Genomic DNA, 24,441 nt, shown 5'->3' on the forward strand with positions numbered 1-24,441 from the left:
AATGAAACATCACCGAATATTCCGAATGAAAATTGATAAATTCTTAATTACTCGGCCGAGAGAAAACGCCGAATGAATTCCACGGGATTGGTTTTCACGCGTCCGTCGGTACGATGGTCGCACGTAATATCGATACACACGGTCGAAACGCATCCACGTTGAACGAAACCACCGGCAACCTCCCAGAAATGAAATACAACGTTCACGTTCACGCACCATCGAGTCATTTAATTAGCGAAATAACCGCGTTCGATTCCTACATTCTTCTATTTTTTCTCGATTCTCGATAATCCATTAAGGGGCAAACATGGTAAATCAACGCGATGTTTCTTTCTTTTTCTTTTCTTCTTTTTCTTCAATCAATTTACCGTAGCTACCCGATTCTGTTTTTTATCATTGTGATTATTCAATATCGAGTTATATTTCTCGACATCGTAATTATAAAAGGAGCGTTTCGAAGAATTCGTTTAACGATGTTTCTATCACTAGTTTCTTCTCTGGATATTAATCTGAACAGACGCGAAGGAATCGCACACAGAACTGTGTCTGTTAAATTATTGGAATTTTCTTACGTCCTCGGTTGTGCAGTATGTGTTATTGTAAAATTGTTTTGTACTTTCAAAGCTCACCAATTTTTTTCTGGAAAAAGAAAGTTTCCAAAGGATTCTTTTATGTCAAAAGGTTCTCCACCAATTAATTTTGATTATTGGAACCTTTCCCAGAACCAGCTCAAATATTCCTATTGCACCCTGTATAAGTAAGTTTGAACTATGAATATCATATTTTCCAATAATATCGCGTCTGTGCAATTTTCACATTATTTTACTGCTTGGTCCTCAACTCAGTAGACACGTTCTTCGTTAACTTGTTGGATCTATTTTCTTTAATTGAAAAGAGGAAGAAAAAAGTCCCCTTTTCATTCGCGGTTTGTTGGCGTTCTTTTACTCTTTTTCCTGTCCTCTTCGTGTTCGTTCTTGCGCTTGGTTCTCGTTATTCGACGAACAGTCAGAAATACGAAACACGGAATAGCTCCGTCGAGTCATACACTCGCGTTTCTTCGAAACGATTAGGCCAGTTCAGAAGCTTGGTCTCTTCGCGAATCGCTCTGTTACGGAGCCTTGTTTTACACTTTCGCCACTTTCATCCTCTACACGTATTTTTCAGCGAAGATAGTAGCAGAATTTGAAAAACATCGAGTTAAAAATATAGTATGAAAATTTTTCGTCCGAAGCTCCGTTCTCGAGAAATAAGTTTGGAAAATTCGCTGGATATTTATGCGCATCATCATATTCGCAAATTTTATTTTATTTTATTTCTTTACGCCGAGTTGAATACTTTAGATTCTAGCAGCCTCAAATGGTAACCGTTATTAGCCCCTGATTTGATGCAATGTATGCGTCGGTAACAGCGAAAGTGTCAAACATCTCGTCTTCCGTATCGACAAGTAATTTTCACTATAACGATATCACGTTACAAGGAAACAGTTGTGAACAAGTAGGAGTAAGAACGCGTGTAAAATACTACAAGGCTGAAGTGAGAAAAAGAAAAAGAACTGTTTCTCTGAAAGGATATCGGATATTTGATTGGAGAAAGGTTTGTTTCCGTATACACCGTTCCACGTTAGCAAGGATTCCTGGAACAGCGTGCTTTCAGGGGCATCACCGCGCCCGCCAGTGACATCCTGAACGCATCGATCGCGATCAATTATACACTATGAGCTGCACACGCAGGAACAAACTATCTAAAGACAAATATTGACCCATTTCAGTTCCCACACCTCCACGCGAACGGCGTTCTACGCTTGATTATCATTTTATCTAACGTTTCCTGCTTCGCTTGATCTCGAAGGTTAGAAGGACACGCGCGGCTCGAGTTTGCTTCCATTGAACCCTCCAATTGCAAGTTTCGCTCTTCACCGAGAAGAGATCAAGATTGAACTTCTAACTTCCAATTTTTATCATCGAATTTTTCTCTCGTTATACCAATGAGGAAAGAGACTTTGAGCCTTTTTAGACGAGAAATTCGAAATTCCTTCGTACGTTCGAAAAATAGCAGCATCGATCCAACACTCAATTTGATTGAAATGTTAATCGTTGATCGTATCGTTAATCGTCTTAATTGGCTAATAGCCGCGAGGACACGTCGATTAGTTAATTTGACGCGAGTAATGAGAACGCGAGGCCTCCTCTTGTGGACAGGGTGTGTGAAATGGGTCGAGCGTGTTTTACGTCGAGGCACTAATCCTAACATTAAGTTTTCACGACAAGACGCATGGGTAATCAGCTAATGATATGTGAGGACGTGCTTAGCCGTTAATGAGAGGAGTGCGCATGGACGCCGCAGATGCGTATACGGTCCTTCCGCTTACTCGCCTAAATTTCTAACGAAGACACGCCATCGCTGCGAAATATCCGGACGCTCGATTGCCTTCCGCAAATTCTTACTTAATTTCATACATGGACAGTGTTTTGCTGAAAAGAAGACTAGCGACGCGGCGCAAGAGAGGTTAAGGTTAGGATTAGTGTTAGGATTAAGTTAGGTTAGGGTTAAGTTAGGGTTAGGTTGATCCTTATCTTTTATCGTTATGTGTTGCTGTATTGTTTTGTTTTTATATGAAACAACAACTCCTTATCCGCATTTCTTACGTTAGATTTCTTTCCAGCAACGCACAGTATCTCTCCAGGGACGAATTTGTCAAATAAAATATGAGAAGATATCTTTTATCATTCCTATGTCACGGCTTGATAAAATCGTTGACCACGTTTAACGTTCGAGTAAGGAAAATGTATTCTTCTCCGATTTCCTAAGTAGAAAATCCCAGTCATCGATCAATGAAAAATCGATCCGACTGTCTGGATACTTGGGAACGATGGTGCGCGTCGAATTGGTGTCACCAAAAAGGCTACGAATCACTCGCGACAAAGAGTTCTTCGAATAAAAGAGCATAGTGGCAGAGGTTAGGTATTCACGGGTCTGGATTAGGTCCCAAACCAGTTAGATCTAAAACAGGCACCAGTTAAAGTTACAAGCTAGAATCGTAGAATTAGGCTTAGGTTAGGTTTCAGCTTAGGCATCGGTTAGATCTAAGTTAGGCGTTCGGTTAAGGTCTCGCGGGGAAAATTGTTTCTTAGGCCTGTTTTAGGCTTGAGCTTTGTTTCGTATAGGTGTACCCTGTTGTCTTTCTGATCCTTTGGTATCGTTTTAACGAACAATCACCCTACCTTGTGTGGATGGGGCTCGGAATTCGTTTACAATATACGATGCTTGTCGCAAGGGTCGAGCGAAGATTTTTATTTCCTCGACGAAATAAAAATTCGTTAGGCGAAGTTGCAATTTAATCGACGAGTGACACAGTAGCTTTAATAGTGACTGATCGAGGCCCACTATCGAGAAAAGCCTGAGACGATAGTCTAAGAGCCAACAATATCATTTGGTAGAAAATATGGTCGTACTACTTCTTTGTTTCTTTCTCTCTCGTTTTTAATCAAAATACCAGATCCTTTCTCTCCTTCTGTCATTCGTATTTTCATACACACAAACACACACACACCTTCTCTTCTTCTCTCTGCTCGTGCTTTGTTCTCTGTTTTTTTTCTTCTTTTGTCTTTTTTTTTTAGTGTGTGCACGCGCTGTCACACGGTGATTAAACGCTCGATGCTCTAACTACGAAAAGATCTCTAACGATAGAATCAACTCTCGCTATATATGATATATTTATATAGGTGATATGTACCAAATGGAAGATTCATGTTTCAGCGTGCCGTTTGCCGCGAGACGAGCACGAGTCCTCTAACATTCCAATTGTTAAGCTCGTTCGAGAACCTTTTTTCCCTTTTTTCTTTTTTTTTTTTTTTGAGAGGATTTCACGTCGACAGCGGAAGCTTCCAGACCCTGCAGTGTTAAACAGTCATCTTTTAAAACGGGAGTATATTTTCCCGAAGCTTATTTTATTACCTTTAAAGTTTCACGCTTGGAATTTCCAACTCCAACTCAACAATTTTTGATTCGAAAAATATTTGAAGAATATTTCTAGAAAACACAGCAAGTGACAGAATTGAAAAATTTGCTTCTTTTCTTGGAAAATGTTCTATATATTAATAGAGAATATTTTAGTATAGAATTGAAGTGTAGTTTCCTTTCTAAATAGTAATTAATAATGCTGGAAGATGGTGTTACAATGTCGCCACTATAAAAAATTTAAAGAATCAATACACAATTAGTTGATCGGTTTTTGACTTTTGTCAATACCATCTATTTAATATAAATGAATGGAACATTGATTTTTCTTTGCAATTAATAGATGACACATACAGGATTTTTTTTTTCATCAATTTGGGCTATACTGATGCATAAGTGTTCTTTTCCTGCTAAAAAAAAAACTTGTTTCTTGGTATTTACTGTATTTTCTACAAGCGCTCTTCATTTTATTTCATGGATAGTGCTGTAATGAGTTTCAATCACGACTAGGTCTGCATTTCTCTGTCGATTATGAATCCCTCCCTCTCGTTATTACAATTTATGGTTCGATTATTATTTTATCTCAGGGATTGCGCTACGATGGAATTCAATCATAGAAAAAATATTACCAAGACTCGTCTGGGCTCGTCTCGCGCGAACGATCGCGGCGCGCTCTCGCGGCTGTTGCATTGCGACTCGGAAATTATCGGATGGCCTCTTAAAACGTTGTATATATATGTATATGTATATCTATTTTAATCGATCACTGTGTCTAGAATGTCGCTGTGTGGACACCTACGTCACGGAGCAAAAATTACACGGGTGCCTTAAAATTGCCTTACATCTACTTTGCTCGACGGCACACGTAATTAGATATACAGAGCTTGCATGTATATTTATATGTATATACATATATTGATCCTATACACCCACATATATATGTATAGATCGATATGTATGTATATATACGTTATATGTATATGTATATTTACATTGCTTAATGTATCTCTTAAGTTTCTATCTTGTCTTGTTTAACGTGTGTACGAGATTAATTCACGAGGTGCCATTTTTTTTCTTTTTTAGTTTTTCTGTATACGTGTGTCTTTTCGTGTGTGTCTCTGTTTCTTATCTTTTTGGTTTCGTTTTCTCAGTAATATCTGGCAGCCGTGCGAAGAAGTTGAAAAATCGCTTTTCCCCCCTCTCCCCCCTCATCCTTTCTGAGTTACTCTTTGTCCTTTCATGCTTCAGGGGTGCACAAGCCCTTTTTGGTTTCATTTCTGCTTTTTTCTTTTTTTTTTTTTTTTGAATTTCAGGAAACCGGACGTGAAAGATCCGAGCAAACGAAACGAAATTATTTGTCCATGTGCTCGCGTTTCGATTCGAGGGAGCGTTCTTTCTTCGTTGCGTTCCTTCCGGTTGCACGTGGGGAGGATCGATACAAAGTTTGTGTTCGAAGGTAGAGAAAGTGTACGATAGTTGAGAATTGACTGAAATAAAGAAACTTCTCGTTATTTTCCCACTTTTTCTAGTTTACTTGTTCTTATTTAAAATTCCTCAAGCTTTTTTTCCCCTCCCCTGTTTCTTTAATGAATGCTGCCATTTTAGCGGTGCACCCTTGACATTCGCTCCGGCTCTCGAGAGTCGCTCGAGTTTGACCTGGACTACCTCTCTTCCAATGGATCATAAGATCTCACTTTTCCTTTTCCTCCCTCTCTACATAGATACGACAGATTATTTCCTCACTGCTAATACTCGTGCATCACTTAGTACTTCCCTCTATATATCTTCTTTTTTTTTTTTTGTTCTTTTGAATATTTTGTAGCAATTTAATTTATCTACGGTTACTTCATCGACTGGTATTGTCATGTTAGCTGTGCCCATCTTGAAAGTCCAGATCAAAGGTGTCTTATGTTTCGTGTTCGTTTTTGTTCTTGCCCATGGTCCTTGCTTTCGAAAGTTTCATCCTTTCTATGGATCCTTAGAACTTGTAAAACTGTCAGCACTTTTATGGGAATCCAACGGTATTTCGCAAGATGAAGAATAATTTCGAGAGGGTGTAGGATAGTTCTGAAACTTGAGGCGCCGAGTTTCGAGCAGAGATTTCCAAGGAATTTTGTCTTATTTTCGAAATACAGGTACTCTAAAGATTATCCTTGCTAAAAGACCGAGGTCGCGTTGTCAGACGTCCTCGACGATCTTGGGGTGACAATAATTTCGACATCGCTAGAAAAAGGTGGTGCATAGATCGATGAGAAACGATTATTCGCGTGAAAGATCCTCCCTTAGGCCGTGGAGTTAATCTTCTTTGTTCAGCAAAGATTTATTGTCGATCGAAAGACGCTCGTCGTTGAAATCGTTCACTTTTCTTCTTCCGGGAACGTCCCGGCGACTAGTTTTTCCATTTTACAATCCTTTCACAATTGTGGTCAAAGTGCTGAGGTGGAATCGAGGGAGCTTCCAACAACGCGACATAGATTACAGCGTGTATAGAGTGGACACGTTGTTGTTTAGAGTTTCGAACAACAGATGGCGTTAATGTTTGCCTTTTGTCCAAAGAATCAACAATTTAATAACATTCCACAAATCACATGGACTAATCTCTTTTTTCAATTTGTCCATAATCAATTGTATTCGTCAAAAGCAGACTTCGAGCACAGACAGATGACGTTAATGTTCTGCAGAGAACCAACGATTCAATAATTTTCTATGAATCACCATCGATTAATTTCCGCCTCTAATTTATCGAAAATCAATTCTACTCGTTAAGAGCAAACAGATTTCGCATGGAATATTCAACCAGCTACAGATGGCGTTAACGTTTGCCTCTCTCCGAAGAACCAATGGTTATAATAACTTTCCAGAGACCACATCGATTAATCTCCTCTGATTACTTATCCAAAATCGATTATTTTCGTCAAGAGCAAGCAGGCTCCGAGTGCAATTTTCAAAAATCCCATTTTGTCACACTTCTGGCCAAGATTAGTCCGACACTTGGTCGGAGGTCGAAGAAACGGTGGATCGTTTCGGTCGAGCGGATCACGAGACATTCGAAGCGGTGCGGGTTCGGTGTGAAAGAACGGCGACTTCCGGCGAACGATGGTACGCGCCGGCGAGACAGGGAATTTATTTATAACGATGCCGAGGTTGGAAAGGTTGCCAGAGAGAGCCTGGTTTGTCCAATTTTGCGGAGCGGACAAGCGAAGCGTAAATTCCTCGGGAAACTGACACGATCTTTCCCTCTTCTTCTCCTCTTTCCCTTCCCCTTCTCCTACCCACCACTTGCTTGTCTTTCGTTTCGACGAGCAAATGGCACTCCCCGATTTGAAGGTGTTCTCGAGCCACCACGAGGACATCAGTCTGCACTTAACCCGTTGAATTTTCAAGAACCCTCTTCGCTGAATCCTTAAAGCCGGTTTTCAACGGTCGACCGGTTTCGAGAATCCCGATTTAGAAACCTCCTTACGCTTGATTCATGCTCCGTTTGATCACTCGCTCGGATCGAGTGTCTCATTAAGAATTTCACCTTTCTCCGGATTGGTTTCCATTTACTTTCTCGAGTATCGCGTTGGCATCAGTGGTACGTTTTCAAACGGAGCTGTTTCTCGATTCTGCTTTACCACGGAGGAACTCTTTCCACTGCAGTCGATTGGGGTGGTCTAATTGGTCTAGTTGGAACCGCCGCGGTCACAGATCCACTTCCTCCGCTCTTTTCCATCTTACGAGGACTTGGTCGTTGGTTGATCTGTCTTTGAAGAAACGCCGGAGTGTTCTCAATCTTGGTGTTTTGACCAAGGAATTCCCTTCGTTCTGGCAACTTCGCAACCCGTCTGCCGTCTATTCGCAGAAATGCTTCAAAGGTCTGAATTCGCCTCGCCTCTCTCACCGGGCAAACTTTCCGAAGGCAATTTCACTTGGAAACTCCTGGTAAATCGTTCCGCGGCTCTTTCGAACGGTTTAAAAGGCAATAACAACCCAGGGCCAAGATGACCGGTCATCCGAGCTTGCGTTCTTCGACGAGCAGAAATTGTCGCCAAGATTTTGGAGCGGGTCCAAGCGATTCAGGATCCCCGCGCGGTCGTTCTTATGTAAAACCGGAGCACTTGTTGCGTTTTACTAATGAAACTTTTGTGTCACGAGCCATCGATTGCACGAACAGGTGGTTAATAGCGGCTGGTGTTTACGCCAGCCCTGCAACACGTCCTACCCTGTCACGGTATCGATCCGGCCCGCGTTCCACTATTATTTATGCAAATTCCATGTCCGTGCGAATGGCCCGCCATTTTTATTCAAATCCCAGCGGTCACCGGTATTTTCGGGACGATCGACAGTTAGCCCAATTCTAAACCACTGGTCCATCGAGAGTTTTCACGCCTGCAGGCATCCTTCGGGTCTTTTTGACCCGACCTCCACGGGACTTGCCGCGGTCTTCGCAAGAGGAATCGATAGTTCAACCTTTTCCACATCCAGCCCCAGTCCCCGGTCGGAGACACTCGAGCGACGTAACTCGTTAGGCTGTCCTCGTTTTCTCGGTTCATCAATCTTCCAGCCTTGGCCATTAAGTCGCCGCGATTCAGGTTTTTTCCACGAAGCCTTAACGAATCTGCTTCGCGAATAGCCGGATCTTGCTTATGCAAAGTTTAGGCAGAAATCTCTGTTCCCTCGAAACTCTCGCAAATCTCTGATTGGAATCTTGTTATCTTCTTCTTCCTCTCTCTTCCTCGATGTATAGATATATATATATTTTTTTTTTTCGTGTTTTGTCTATGGGAGGGAGAAAAGTGGTCGTTCGACGGCAATGGGTAAGCCGGGACCCATTGATCTACCCAAACGATTAGCAGGGTGTTAACCACTAACGAGATCCTGGACCGTGAACGAAGCCCTAATACCTGTGCAACTGTTTGAACCCCGGATTGCTGGCTTTCAGAAGGCTGTCGATCGATAAACGGTCCCCCTTGCATTGTCTTTAAATGACTCTCGACAGTACCAGGATCGACGACAGCGCCGTGATCGCCAGGGAGTTGCCTAGATCCTCCGCACCTGCCGACACGCTCGAAGCTATCGCGCTGTTACAGGCTTTCGGAGTTACATCTGAAACAGAAAGGGAGAGTATAACGTTGCAGGAATGCTCGGTGAGTAACGTGATTTCGAACAGCTCCGTTCTTGATCCTATTCGTTAAAGGAACCCCGTGTCGAACACGGTCCTCTGTACAAAGGCGATTTACTTGCCTGCTGGGAAATATATATCCCGGCGTTTGGCAGATTGCAACGAACCCCTGACGACTATCATCGATGCTGCGATATTTAGATGTAATACGCGATATAACGAATAATATAATTTTAATAATATAATTTATAATACATTTCTAATCAATTTTAATTTATTTCAAATAAATAATTCTTATGGAAATTAAGAATCCGCCATCTACCAATGAGAATCACGCGTTCGTAAATTTTCTCTTTAGATGCAACCTATATAAATTTGGTGCAAAATTCTGCATAACGTAACAACCGATTTTGCAAATTATCGAGATTGAAGAATCGAAGAAACCGATGATCGTCTCTCTTCCCGAAGAGACGAAGCTTCTCATATTCTTCCTCCGTAGATAGTAAACGATCTATTCGATAAATAACCGTGGTGGTTGCTATGGGGAAATCATTTTTATTTACAAAAGACTGCGCAAGGATAAAGAACTCGAGGAGTGGCGGAAAGTAAGGCAGCGTGATGTTGGTATATAGGCAGGTGTTTTTCAAGTTAGGCGTCGCGAAAAATGCTGCAAGCTCTTGGTTCAGGCTGGTACCTGATCCGTGAGGTTGCCATTAAGCGGAGAAGATCGATCACGAGCCACTCACGCGATTCTAGCTCGCGCCAAGTCCCTTCTGAATTCAGTGTATAGAACCGAGTTTCCGGATCCTTTAAAGGTCCGCACGGACTGGGCTACGTTACGAGGAACAGTGGGTCTTAACAGTCGATCGACTGCATCCTCGTTCGACTGTATCCTGACGATTGAACGATGTCGTCGATGGATTGTGAATCATTGAACAAGGCAACATAGGCTTCAATACACAATAGGGCCATTGATTAGCTAAACATAGCATAGAAGATCATCTCATGACTCTAACTCTCGGACACCATTTAATGCATAGTCCCATTAATTTCAATAGGTGCAACATTTCGTTTTAATTTAATAACAATCAATAGTCGCACTTTCGCTAAAATTCATCGTGTCGAGACTGGCCAAGCCAGTTAACTTGAAATCCATGTCATAACTGTTCTCATCCTTCGAGGATTATATTTTAGAAGAAACTAAATTGCTCATATTTTACTCGGAAGAACTATTGGGTTGGCAACTAAGTGATTGCGGATTTTGTCATTACCATCTAATGGTAAAATCACTTAGTTACCAACCCAATATGTAGAAATTAAATAAAGAGTCCTTTAAGAAATTTACACGGAATCTTCTAAGGAGAGCCAGTATCCTAGCTCACCTAACTGATACGCTTGTTCGTCCATAGACTACGAATGTTTCTGCAAATTATTATTCCTATTTACTCTTAATATTTATTACTATTATTATCTACACTAAATACCATAACAAATACTCTGTTTTTCTAGATATCTCATATATTTCCACATATTACCTAGCTTTTTATAAATTGCGCCATAATAACCATAAAGGTCCTCGGTGTATTCATCACCGTAGACGCAATTCGAAATACGATTCCAAACTTTCGATCAACGATGTACCTATCGAGTTACGAATCTCACGCTGTATACGGGTCACCATGTCCATTTGTTAACTGTGTCCTAAAATCACCGGCGTGACTCGTATTTTTCACCACGAAATCGTTCTATAAACCAGTGTATCGCTAATCTCACGCGCTATCGTCGCGCAAGGGGGTTGAAATGTCTTTCATGTTTGTTTTACGACGTCGTTCGCTCTTCTTATCGGGATCTGATGCTTTGAAAGAAAAAAAAAAAAAAAAAAAAAAAATATAGCGAAAGGAAAGAAAAAAACCGATCGGTCACACGGGTCCACGAAAATTGTCCGGGACCGCAGAAAGCTCAGGGAACTCGCAATTCCCAGATTAATATCGGAAAACCGGAATACAGAGGGGTTTCTTCTTGGCGAAACGGGCAAACGGTAGCCGTCTGACCACAAAATAACGAGTCCACTGTGGCAATGCCCCCATCGATCAGCGCCGCGAATCTAACGTATCGGTTACCCCGATACTCAGCCTCGACAACGATTCCAGGAATCCCCCGCTGCAATTCGACGGAGCAGCAGCAGCAGCCTGTCGTATTCCTAATGCCTGTTTAAGTTTCCGCTGTTAAACCACGAAATAACCGTTGATATTACAGCGTTCAACGTACCCACCGATCCTCTCGCCTAACTTAATTAATGGGACGCTTAATTAGCCCACTAGGAGGGAGGCAGGTGTGCAAATTGCCACGATCCTCGTTTCTTTTAATAAGAGTCGCGGCCAACCTTCAGGATCTTGCAGAATCGATAGAAACACTGTATTACGAGTGGACTATGGGATTTCGTATATAGGGTGGACCGTAATTCGTGGTATAAATGGGGCCAGGGGTATTCTATGGATTGGCAATAACAATTGGGGAAGAGACGAGGAACGCTGTATAAATAGATTATAGGCGGTTAAGAAAGATTCTATCGGTGAACACGTCGAACGGTATGTCACGAATTTCGTATGTATATGGTCGGCTGAGAATTATACAGGTGCGTGTGAGTTTCCCATAAAGCGTGCTACTGTTATGTATTATAGTCGTTCATAAAATGGCGTTTCACGTTTGGAATAATAACGCCGGAGAATAAAGTCATTTACCGAGTTACCGTAACTTGACACTTTACCGACTGATAGCTGATTAATCAGTTTTTCGTCGCCGACGCTTACCGACCGATAGCCTATTAATCGGCTTTTTGTTACCGACAATCTTCCTCATTATTTGTGCAGTAATTTGTTATTTAGTACTAAGGTACTATATCGCTCAGTTGCGTCAGTTGCGTTGCTTTGTAAGCTCCCACAGTTTTATATCAATTTGAGAATCTTACCGTCCGCGATGAACGAAAAGAATGGTATTGTTCAGGTCGTGTTGTTCAATGTCATGTTCAGGTATACTCGATAAGCTTTCTTGTAAATTAATAGAAAAAAATTAAATTAATAGAAATTAAAAAAATTAAAAGAAAAATAAATTTTTCTTATTTCTCTACGTTAGGAATCGTGTCCTGCACGCATGTTACTCGGCCGCCCCTGTATAATAGCACTATGATTTATTTAATTAGTAATTATTAATTCCTCGAACCTCGTAGAACAAAAGATGAGGAGAAACGATCGCCTGGCCGTAGATTAAATCGCGAGACAGGAGGGTTAATTCGATGGTGTCTTGCTGGTCCGAGCGACTACTGTTCCGGACTATCGAGTCTTCGGATCGTTCGTTTAAAATAACGAGGGCATGGGGTAGAAGCAATTTCGTTGGAGGACGCCAGCCAGAAAGGGGAGTGGCGACAGCGAATTCGATTCGACCGAATACCAGCTTTAATCCGGAACAATCTCGAGCAAACAAACACTGGGAATTATGCGACGGAATGCGAAACGAGAACACGCGTTGTTCGATCGTCACGCAACAACAGCAACCGGATAATTGCTGGAAACGTAGAAACATCGAAAATCTCGTTGATATCGATCATGACCTCGAGTTATTTTTCCTATCCCGTTGACGCAATCTTGATAATTTCTGGTCGAAGTAATCGCCAACGCGTTGGCCAGGTCGGGCATCGTTGATTTAGGGACCCCAAGGTGTTTCGTCGAGCAGATAAAGAATGGACAACAAAAGAATAAATCGAAAAAATGAATGAGAGAGATCGAGGAGAATGACTCAGAAACAAAGCGCGTTAATGTGGCCCTATTTGCAAAATACGAATCATATTAGCTTGGTGTTTATTAAATTAATTATTAAGTAATTATGAAATTACAGGAAGAATATTCGTTATTGGCTGGCACGAACGATCGAAACATTCGTGAGATCTGCGTATGCGAATTTCTGGAGATTTTGCTGCAGATAGAAATTTTACGAAAAGTAAATCATTGATAGGTGTATCGTAGATCGGTAGATGTACAATGGCGGACAGAGGAAGGTTAACGTTTTTTAATCAACCTGTAGTGGTATACCTTATAAAAATTTAGCAATCTATTTGTTAAAAACCGAGAAGCTATTGCATTACGTCGAAGAAACAAATTTTTGGCTAAGCTGAGCAACTCAAGTAAAATAATTAAATTTTCGATTTCTGTCAAACGATAACAACATGTAGAAAGAACATGTGGAAAATTCCTCTTCGTTGGAATATTAATTATTTGCATCAAAGGTATCGTACATCATAATATTATATAGTATTATAGTATCGTTATTATACATTATTATTGTGGAATATTATACAGCATTATAAATTAATAATATTATACATCAGAACGTCGTCAGTGAGCTGTCCTTTTCCATACTTCCAACAGTGTTCAATTGCACGCGACTGATTTGTATGGGACGAGTCGCGCGACTAGTGGCAAGTGTGAAAGGGGCTTAAGGATCTCGGCATTGTGCTCGAGCGTATGTTTGGAAAGTGGATAGTCTGCGATTAGAAGTCGCCGAGCCATGAGGTGTCGATTACACGACTGTTTACAGAATGCATCAGGTAGTTTACGGGTTGCAAGTGACGTCTTGGGATTGCCAAACAAGTGGAGACTTTGTCTGAAGGATCCGACCACGGAGTGAGGAATTCATCGATGCGTTTTTGCTAAACGGAGTGTAAGGGACTGCAGTTACCTCAGAGCCTCGAGAGAGCAAAGTCTCTCGATAAAAAGATAGAAAAATATCCAGTACAAAATGCATTAAGGCTCGTTTATACAAGAAACAATTTTAAATCCTCTTTCGTTCTTCGTTGTAACGAGGAAAATTCTTGAGAGAGGAAACTTGCAAGAGGGCAATTAACGAGAGAGTCATGCGAGTCACTCGTCACAGGAAAAAAGAAGAGGACGTTCTAACGAGGTTAGGTAGGTAGATTAATTTTGACACCGACCTGGCACTCCCTTCAGCTTTGGTAGAAAGTCGTTCCAAAAAGCACAATACGTGGTGTGTGGTCCTTTCCCAAGGCCGTTCTCCTGCGCGTTTAAGATGTAGTACTGCGGTCGGTCCCTCGAATATGGCGGCCAGTCGGCTTCCTCATCAGTCGGTTTCCTGAAAAGCAATCGATCAGTTAGTAGAAACCGACTCTGTCACGAGTCACGTTCAACGTGAATCCAATGATCAATCTTTTGCACTATGGAACGAATCATTCGCACTCGAAATTAGCTTTAGAAAGAAATGGAACACCGAATATATTATACAGGGTGAGTGAGAAATCGTCGTAGAGTTGGGCACGATGCTATTCGTGAAAAAATAAGTCGAGAAAATAGAATGACATTTTTTCATATGATGCTTTATGGGAAGATCGAGTTTGAAAATGATCAAAAACAAAAATGTCAACTGTATGTTTAATTCGGCTAGACACCGACGATTAGGATTTAGCAAATCATCAGTGAGAGGTTATTATACACGGTGAAAATAATGTTAAATAATATTTTCTCTTTTAAGAAAATTTTTCAAGAAAATCATTCTCAAGAAAATAAAGTGTGAATGTGTTTGATTACGAACTGGTCTGATGATACATTCTCAAATTTTGTTTCGAAGAAACGAAAGAAAAGATTGTATTCCACATTTTCGATTTATTTTCACACGCGACAACAAAGCTTGGAATGTAAAAATGTTATACCAAATTTTTTTCTTATTTTTCACGTAGAATCGCCTTTTATCCGTTTGTACTACGATTTCCATTTTTAAAAATGAATATTTTAGTTTAGATGAAAATTTACCAACTTTTTAAACAGAGTGTGACTGAAAAACGAGATCTTTCTGTAGTGTTTCTTAACGTTCTTTAATGTTCTTCTCACGAATTTGAGTAAAACTTTTTGAAATTATCGAGTCGCTGAGAAAAGCAGCGTCAATGATACTCGAGTGCAAAAGGTTAATATTAGATATCAAAGGTTTCCTATTTCAGACTCGGCCTTATAATCGCGTCTCGAGTCCAAAAGGATATAAGAACGTTTCAAATTTCTCGGTGGAAAGATTAACGATGACCTAGCTGATAGTCTAGTTGATTTAAAATTTCATCTGTAGCTTAACTACCTGACTGTGGCAACCAGACGGGACTAAAAATCCCTAGAAAGTAAGGTCGAGCACGAAACGGTAGACTAACGTGAACCAACTACTTGGTTTATTATTTCGGAACTAAACCGCGGATTTTTATGCATTCATGGGAAATTTGATAGTGAAAAAATATATATTCTGCCCGCGATTTCGTTCGCGTAGACTACTAATACGCGGAATAATTTTGGAACAGATAAATTTTTACGAACGAAATATCTACACATTTTTTATATTAACAATTAGATCATTCTCTTCCCTAGTAAAAAATATTAAATTATAAGAAGGTTCGGTTTCGGAATAAACACGACGTAAAGAATAAACGATAACCATCGTTGCTTGACATCTAGCAAACATGGAAGCGCATACAACTCAGATCCCGGAGTATTTCTCGGCTTCTATAAAATGGATCGAGATGAAATATACCCTATTTTCTTTCCCAGACACTAAGCTATACAACAGAGAAAAGCTCGTCAAAATTCGTTCAGTAGCTTTTACGTGATGCGAGTGCAAACAGACAGACAAAAATTCCAAAAATGAATTCTTTTCACTGCGTAGCTTATGAATTATTCTCAGCTGACTGTTTTATTTCTTTTTATTCGATGTACAGACACCATGCTCCTACTGTTTTTTATTACAGTGCTGTGAATAATTATAAACTCGAACACATTTTCCCCGTCACTTTCTTTACATCTCCATGAAACCACTGATTATATCTAGATATGTTAAACGAAATTGTTTTTGTAGAGGTTAAATCGAATGCTACAGGATATCAGGAGACGTTACTTCAGACAGAATGATTGCTTTTAATAAGTACTGAAAGAAAAGACAGAAAAACAATTTTTCAACAAGACAATGCTCTTATCCATACAGCCACTACGATCAAAATTTCGGAATAGAATTATTACCAGGCATTCAGTCCCGATCTGAACCTGATCGAGAATCTATGGGGAATTCTAGTGACAAAAGTTTATGACCAGGAGAAGCCATCTATGGAAGATGTAGTTGAACTTAAAAAAGGAATAAAATCCGCGCGGACATTCAAAATGAAATTTCAAACAAATTGATGGATAATGTAACTAAGGGATTAATGGAAGTAATCAAAGATAAAGGAGGATCCACTAAATATCGAGTGAAAAGGTAAGTAAATTAACGTTGAGTTTACGTCGTTTCAGAACGAAAAACACAATTTCAAGAGAAAATTCAATTTTTTCCAGACTTCAAAGGAAGAAAACTCTTGTTCGTTGTACCGTTACACTTTTGTTTCATATTATACTATGAAATTATATAAACGATCCTGTCAATTTTTCTTCTAATATTACGAAAAATCTAAAAATGGGATTGAGTTTTGTGATTACTCGTTGCAATGTACGTGTACAGACAGATATCCAAAGTAGCATATCCAGCAGTAAACGAAACAAGCTTTCATTTCTGTAGTTACGTTCATAGGGATATAAAAATGTGTAAAAAACTGCAGTCTCTTCCTAACGACTCAGTAGCGGCGGTAGAAAAAGAGAACGTAAAAAACGATGGTTTGTTATATTGTTTTTTATATCACAGGCGGATTAATTGGCGATGTCGCGAGGATATTACGTCGCAGGTAATTAATTCAAGTTACAGATAGCCGGAGACACGAGTCGTGAACATGGACAGTCAACCGAGTCTCGTTTAAAATTAATAACAACCAGCGTCGGTTAATAAATTGGACGTTGACTGACCTATCAGAGGTTACTTTATTAATTATTGAAATAGCCTGTCTTTTCTACCGCTATCTGCTGCGTATCAATCAAATATTTACACGGCTATCTTTGTCTCGTTAATCAATTAGCCGTCGACAGATCGACTTTCTTCTCGTTCGACCGGATCAATTACAAACCGACAGATCCGTGTAATATGATGAAAAGTGAAAATACGCAGAGTAGGTAAGAGTCACGTAATCATAAAGATTCGTCGGCGTTGCACAGTCGCCTGTCTTCTCGTTAAATTGTCATATTTAAAAAGCACATCTTTTAAGCGCTGCTGACCGATAGCCGCAACTTTCGCCTTATCGTTGTTGGTTTCTTAAAAGCAGTCAGCTGTTGCAACCTCCTTGAAAACTTTGGAAAGCGTGTGCCTAAAACGTGTGGCAACAAGTAAGCGACGACGAGTATACTCGTCGAACACAGAGGGCGTGTGGCTGTTACAATATAGAATTAAGTTGCAATGAAATGATTGTTTTATTTTTTATATTTATCACCGACGGTCATAACACAAAGTATTGCCATTTCTTCATGACGAATATACTCGTCAACAACAGGTAACTGGTTAAGCTTGCGGTGCCTGTTATAATATAGAATTAAGTTACAATGAAATGACTGTTTTATTTCTTACATTTATCACCGACGGTCATAACACAAAGTATTGCCATTTCTTCATGACGAATATACTCGTCAACAACAGCCAACTGGTTAAGCTTGCAGTGCTTGTTATAATATAGAATTAAGTTGCAATGAAATGACTGTTTTATTTCTTACATTTATCACCGACGGTCATAACACAAAGTATTGCCATTTCTTCATGACGAATATACTCGTCAACAACAGGTAACTGGTTAAGCTTGCGGTGCCTGTTATAATATAGAATTAAGTTGCAATGAAATGACTGTTTTATTTCTTACATTTATCACCGACGGTCATAACACAAAGTATTGCCATTTCTTCATGACGAATATACTCGTCAACAACAGCTAACTGGTTAAGCTTGCAGTGCCTGGTATTTTCGAGCATTCCTTGTGCTTTGATCGTCGACGTGGACGAACGTCGAAGTAAAACTATCGAGTTCCACATCTCCGGATCTACAGAACGTGTTGTAACTGCAACTACCCCGGACTCGCTCGTAGTATTTTCTCACGTTTCCATTGATAATTTCAAATATAGTTTACACTTAAACATAGTACGCATTTTAATTAATTCGAATTTCCTTAACTCAACCAGTCGAGAGAACCGGAATTTGGCCAAGAATCGAACACGCTTGTCTCCTTTTTGATAATTTTAAAACATAGAACGTTAGTGGTAGTATCGACCCCATTTCAAGTATTAAATTGAAATTAACCGTTTGCAATTAAGTGGAAAAATTATAATTGTCGTTCCACATTTTGGTCCGCGGTTATTTACATAAACAACACCGCTGTGCCTGACACAAGCATCGTCACGTCGACATCAGCAATTGCTAGTTGAAACAAACATTCCTAAGTTTAGTTTCACATGGCGAACAAGATTGATGAAGATAGGTGTTCCAGGAGTTGGTGGAACTGTTCATCAGTTTGGAAAAGAATGAGACATAGTGAGATCGAATGACACGCCACTCTCGCCGGTTGAGCAGTTGTGCAACTCGATCTGAACTCAATCGTCCATGAAACAACAGCATCTCGCACAGAGACAATCGTGAAATTTTTTTATTTTCGACTTTTTTAAATTAAACTTTTGCTAACGTATCCGTGAGATTTTTCCTGATCAAAACAAGACCAAACACGATATAGTTTAAATCACATTTACATACAGACATTACATATTCATATATTGAACTTACCAGAGAAAATAATCGTTGCCCAGTAACACTGGACATAAATCATTGTTCAAAATGTAAACGTAATGTTAATTTTGTTATCTTCCCATTTGAAATTTGTCGACTCTTTACGTTTGCTTATTTGCATTAATCCGTCAGTTACACTATCCATCAGTTTATTTGAAGTTTCGTTTCGAATATCCGCCCACGCGGATTTTATTCCTTTTGTAAGTTCAACTATATCTCCATAGGTGGCTTCCCCTGGTCGTAAACTTCTCTCGCTAGAATTCCGCACAGGTTCTCGATTAAGTCCAGATCAGGACACACAATACTGACTATGGTAATAGTTTTATCCCGAAATCTTGAAACCACATGTTGATAGTTGGTATGAATGGGAGCAATTGTCTCGTTGAACAATTGTTCTTGTGACTTCTCTTTCGGTACTTATGAACCATTTAGTTGTTTTCGACGAGTATACTCGTCATGAAGAAAGGGCGATATTTAGTGTCATGACGAGTATACTCGTCATACGTAAAAAGCAGTTACAACTTGCTGTTTAAATTGCATTTTAGTGGAAACAAGATCATATTTGTAAATATTGACACGTTTCGAGTATTTCGCCGGCAAGACGAAATAAAACGAACAAATAAAATATAAATAATTATTACGAAAAAGACCGTATATAGTGCATATAGCGACACATTTTAGGTGCACATTTTTCAAAGAGTTCGCAACAGCTAACTGACTAAAACCAATGATTCTCTCGTGTAACGGCTTTCGATTTACTCTTTACAAAAGCAATTTCACTCAACGTATCCAGACATGATCGGGGTGGTTTCTTGGAAATAACGAAGTGACGCAGACAACGTGTTCGACTTTATAGTAATTCGCTGTATGGCACTGTAATATACATGAAGCACAGTTTCCAAGGATGTCGCGGAGAATCTTTCGCGAGTTACTGCGAGTTCCTCTTCGCAAGACGTCCGCCAAGTTTCATTTCGACGAGCCAGCGAAGTTATTCGTACGAGCAGCGAGAAAAAATTAATCAGCGTTGCCTAGCAAACAACCGAAGCTCTTCGATAAGCTGATAATCGGCAGCAACACAGATAACAAAAATAAAAGGGGAAAGGAAAAAAGAGAAATGCCGCGGGCTTGATGGATCATGTCCGCTCGACGCGTGACATATCGGCCTCTTTGTGTCCAGGCGTCGATAAATAATTCTTCAGTTTCCGTTAACCCAGATTGAAAAGCCGTGCCGCGGAACGCGTCGCGGCCTCGCGATTGTTAATATTTAATAGGTGTCGTCAAACACAACGACGCCCAACGTCCGGATTTAATTCGTTGGCTGACTTTCCGTTTGCCCAGGCTACGTCACCGGCCTCCGTAGCAACCTTCTGGAATTATTAATTGGCCCTCAGATATAGATCCGCGGCTCTATTCTCGTGTCAAAGGTCATCGTAACGTCGCTTCCGACGGATTTTTGTGAGACCTACAAATTGCACGACTCTTCCATTAGAAATAGCAAGTTTACGACGAGTCTTCGTTTCAGTGATCCAAAATAACAGTGGAAATATTTCTTAGAGGAGAGTGATCGGGTGGAAATGAATTTTTATTTGAATTGAAGCTAGTTATCGACAGATTCCATACAAAATTTCTCGACGAATTAAACGATTGAAAAGTAGTAATTTTTTTATCGTTCTTATTGGGAATAACCGTAGTAAACGATTGAAACTTAATTATCATCGATAAATAATTTTATTTTATTTATCAGTATGTAATATAAACGATCAGAATTTTTGTTTTTTGATTACCAGTAATCATTGTCGATAGCCTGAATTTTATTTTGCTTACCGATCACCATTATCCATGATGAAACATTTTTTTAGTTACCTTCGGTCGATATCGACGACAAAATTTCTTCTAATTACATTCGACTATTGTTAATCGTTATTGACAATGCTGATAATTGGTACTCATTGACAATGTAAAAGAATGTAATTATAAAAGTTATTTATTAATCAAAAAAAAAAAAAAAAGGTATGAAAATGCACGAGACGAAGAATAGTGTAAAAGATATTTCAGAACAATACTTCTATTAACACAAATTGTATTGTTAATGTTACACTGCGATATCTTTCATCCTATTCTTTATTTCATATATTTTCGCTTTTTTCGTTAATAAATGGGTTTTATAATTAAGTTTTTTTCACGTTTGTCCATGAAAATGAACTAATTATCAGCAATGTTAATAACAATTGAAAATTGCCGAATCTGAGCAGAATAAATTTTCTTTGACGATAATGATTATCAGTAACCAAAAATAAAATTCTGGCCATCGATAATGGCTACTGATAACCAAAGAAAAATTATACTCATTTATATAGAATACTGGTAACCAAAATTAAATTTACAGCATCGATAATGGTTATTAACAAAGAAAATAAAATTCTCGTCATCGATAATGATTGCCTTGTAATCAAATAAATTTTATTCATTCGCAATGGCTATCCGCAATTAAAATTTTCTAATTAAACATATCAACTCTTATACCACAAATTTTAAAATTTGTCTTATAACAATTACGATATCCGCTTTTTATATTATTATGCCATATTATTTATTTATTACTCTATATCTTATTTATACAGGGTGGTTGGTAACTGGTGGTACAAGCAGAAAGGGGGTGATTCTACGCGAAAAAAGAAGTCGAAAATATAGAATAAAAATTTTTCGCTCGAGGCTTTGTTTTCGAGAAAATCGACTTTGAATTTTCGGTCGGTACGCGTGCACTTTATCACGTCTCGTTATAACGGATCTCACTGTAGATCGTTGTCTCGATGGAAAAATTAAAAAAAAAAATTTTTATTCTGTATTTTCGACTTCTTTTTTCGCGTAGAATCACCCCCTTTCCGCTTGTATCACCAGTTACCAACCACCCTGTATATTAATTATATTATATTTTATAATTTATATTATAGTTTACGTTATACAGTCGTCGAGTATTAGAGAAAAGACCAGGCGTTTTCGACGCTTCCTGTGGACGCGCTTCTTCTTCGTGCAACGTTTTAGGACACGTGACATTCTTTCGCTTTTTGCTTCACTTTTGCTCTACTCAGGCTTCGAATCCAAACGCGAGTACCAAATGCAATTTTAAGCAACCGCGATATTCAACGTGGTCTTAAATAACTTAGCAGGGGAATAGTAGACAAACTTCTGAGAAAATTTCTTCGGATACGTCGAGAATCTGAAGAAATTTTGCCGAAAATGCAATCTGCTAACGTGTACAGAAATTATAACGAAATTATATGGAATAAATTATATAGTATCGATCTGAAACAAATAATTAACACAGTTTCCCTAAATATCCTGACTTACTAATATTGGCTTGGCAACTAAGTGATTGCGGCATCTGTCAATACCATCTAACGCCAAAATCCGCAATCACTTAGTTGCCAAGCCAATATAACGAGCAATCAGCTGTTCAAATATTCTGACGATCCCTGCGAAGTTTATACGTTCGCGATAAATATCTGCTAACTTCTACGTACATTGTCCAATTTGTCAGAAATTTTATCAGCGTCGTGAGTAACAGTCGTAACGCGTTATAGCGTGAGTGAAATTTCCGAATGTTTCCTATAACGTACGTAACGTGTCCATAAAACGTTGCTACGAGCGTTCGCGAGTAAATGTCTCGACTAATCCGAAGGAATAAAAAGTCCGGAAGAATATTTCGAAGAGCGAAGCAAACGATGGTTTCAGGTTGTTGGATTTACTGAGCCAGGTGTTGCGGTCTCTGGCTGCAGAGTGAAATATCAAACGGAGCGTCCGTGGAACTCCGAATGAAAATAAGAAAATAAGGAAACTGGAAATTTATCTGCCGATGAAAATCGTCGATTCCTATTCCCTTTAGCATAGACTCGCGCCACGACCATCTTAAATCTCGATAAATTTATCTTGCCCCACCCTTCTCGCGCAGACTTTGATTTACGAGCGAATAATCCTACCAGGATGAAATATCGTTCGATTCTTATCCCATTAAGTGAGCCGCCCTCGCCGAATGGCTGCGTTTAATTTATTTATAGAGACGTCGCGAGAAACCTTGTATCATCCTAATGCATCCGATAGTTTCGCGTCCGTTGAAACGTTGCAAAGGCCTAGATAGCTAGCTGATAGAGGCGCAGGTCAAGCGACCGGGTTTCGTAGGATTCCACGCGAACTGGATAATAATGCTGTTACGTCCGGTGACTCTACGGTCGAGGCGTCCACCAGCTATGCATATAGAATTAAGCGGGTCGCAATAATCCTAAGGAACCGCCATAAAACCAGGCTTTTTGATTTATCTTTAAGCCCGTCAATTGGCACAAAACATCTTCGAGTCAAGAGGTTCCTTATGGTTATTGCTCCGTCAGGTAAAAACGTGGCTTTTCCCATGTTTCCCAGGATTCCACCCACAAGCGACTAGTGGTGGGGCGATCACCACCGAACAAGAGTTTTCCTTTGCAACAGCATCGTCACCGGACTCCACTGATTCATCGTCTTTAGAACAGTCGACATCTCCTGACCGGGTTCCCACCCTTCAATCATTCACCTACTTCTCTTATACCTTACGCAACAGTGTAACTATCTTCTCTACAAAGTTGTTGGAAATACAGGGTGGTTGGTAACTGGTGGTACAAGCGGAAAGGGGGTGATTCTAGGCGAAAAAAGAAGTCGAAAATATAGAATAAAAATTTTTCGTTTAAGGCTTTGTTTTCGAGAAAATCGATTTTGAATTTTCGGTCGGTACGCGTGCACTTTATCACGTCTCGTCATAACGGATCTCACTGTAGATCGTTGTCGCGATGGAAAAATTAAAAAAAAATTTTTATTCTATATTTTCGACTTCTTTTTTTCGCGTAGAATCACCTCCTTTCCGCTTCTACCACCAGTTACCAACCACCCTGTACATATTATAACCTGTTAACCTCAGTGTTATACTTGTAGCGGCACTCGACACCAACTAGAGTCGTGCGACGGCAGCGCAGTGGTTAGGTTACGAACGTTCGGGACCCGGGTTCAAATCCCGGCACCCGCAGTCCGATTTTTCTTCCACGATACAAAAATGAGAAAAAAAGCAGGTACGCCAGCAGCGACATCTACGCCAGCAGCGACATCTACGCCAGCAGCGACATCTACACCAGCAGCGACATCTACACCAGCAGCGACATCTACACCAGCAGCAGAACCTATCTCGGCCTCTACACTGGCAGTAGCACTATACCACAACAAACTACTATAACTATACCTCTACTAATTACTACTACTCAACAAACTACACCTCATACTAATTCAACCACCCCTATTACCCTAACCGAAATAAGGGATCGATCTGTTTGTGGCGTCGATTAGCTAATCGTAGCGGGAATTTACAACTGCCGTTGACGCGCTTCCTCGCGATCGCGTCTCTCCGCGACTGGTCGAATAAACAAACGCAGCTTGGTAAAATCGTGTGCCGAGTAAAGAGAAATGCGTACAGGGCAAACAAGGCGACGATCGATAGTTTCATTTCGTTAAGAGGCAAATTGATTGTCGTCGATGGTTCATAGGCTCGACCACGTTGCCAACTTCTTGCTGGCAGCTTCTCGCACGGTTGCGAATATATTTGGAAAATTCTAACCACGTGGACCTTCTACTATCTGCTATCTTCTATT

The 24,441-nt window shown here is 39.9% G+C and overlaps 1 protein-coding gene across 1 annotated transcript in view; it reads right to left on the reverse strand.

Annotated features, from left to right (window-relative positions):
• Positions 1-3,557: 3,557 nt before the first annotated feature.
• Positions 3,558-24,441, reverse strand: part of AChE-2 (acetylcholinesterase 2) — a 158,441-nt gene continuing 137,557 nt past the window's right edge. The window contains exons 5-6 of the mRNA XM_069130240.1: positions 14,046-14,203; positions 3,558-9,045 (exon numbers count right to left, since the gene is read on the reverse strand). Coding sequence (XP_068986341.1) covers positions 8,921-9,045; positions 14,046-14,203 — 283 coding nt within the window. The 3' untranslated portion in view covers positions 3,558-8,920. The remainder of the gene's footprint in view (positions 9,046-14,045; positions 14,204-24,441) is intronic.

The sequence above is a fragment of the Bombus flavifrons genome, chromosome 16, assembly GCF_040668555.2.
Source record: "Bombus flavifrons isolate JBK064 chromosome 16, iyBomFlav1_principal, whole genome shotgun sequence".
In the NCBI taxonomy this organism is placed as follows: Eukaryota; Metazoa; Arthropoda; class Insecta; order Hymenoptera; family Apidae; genus Bombus; species Bombus flavifrons.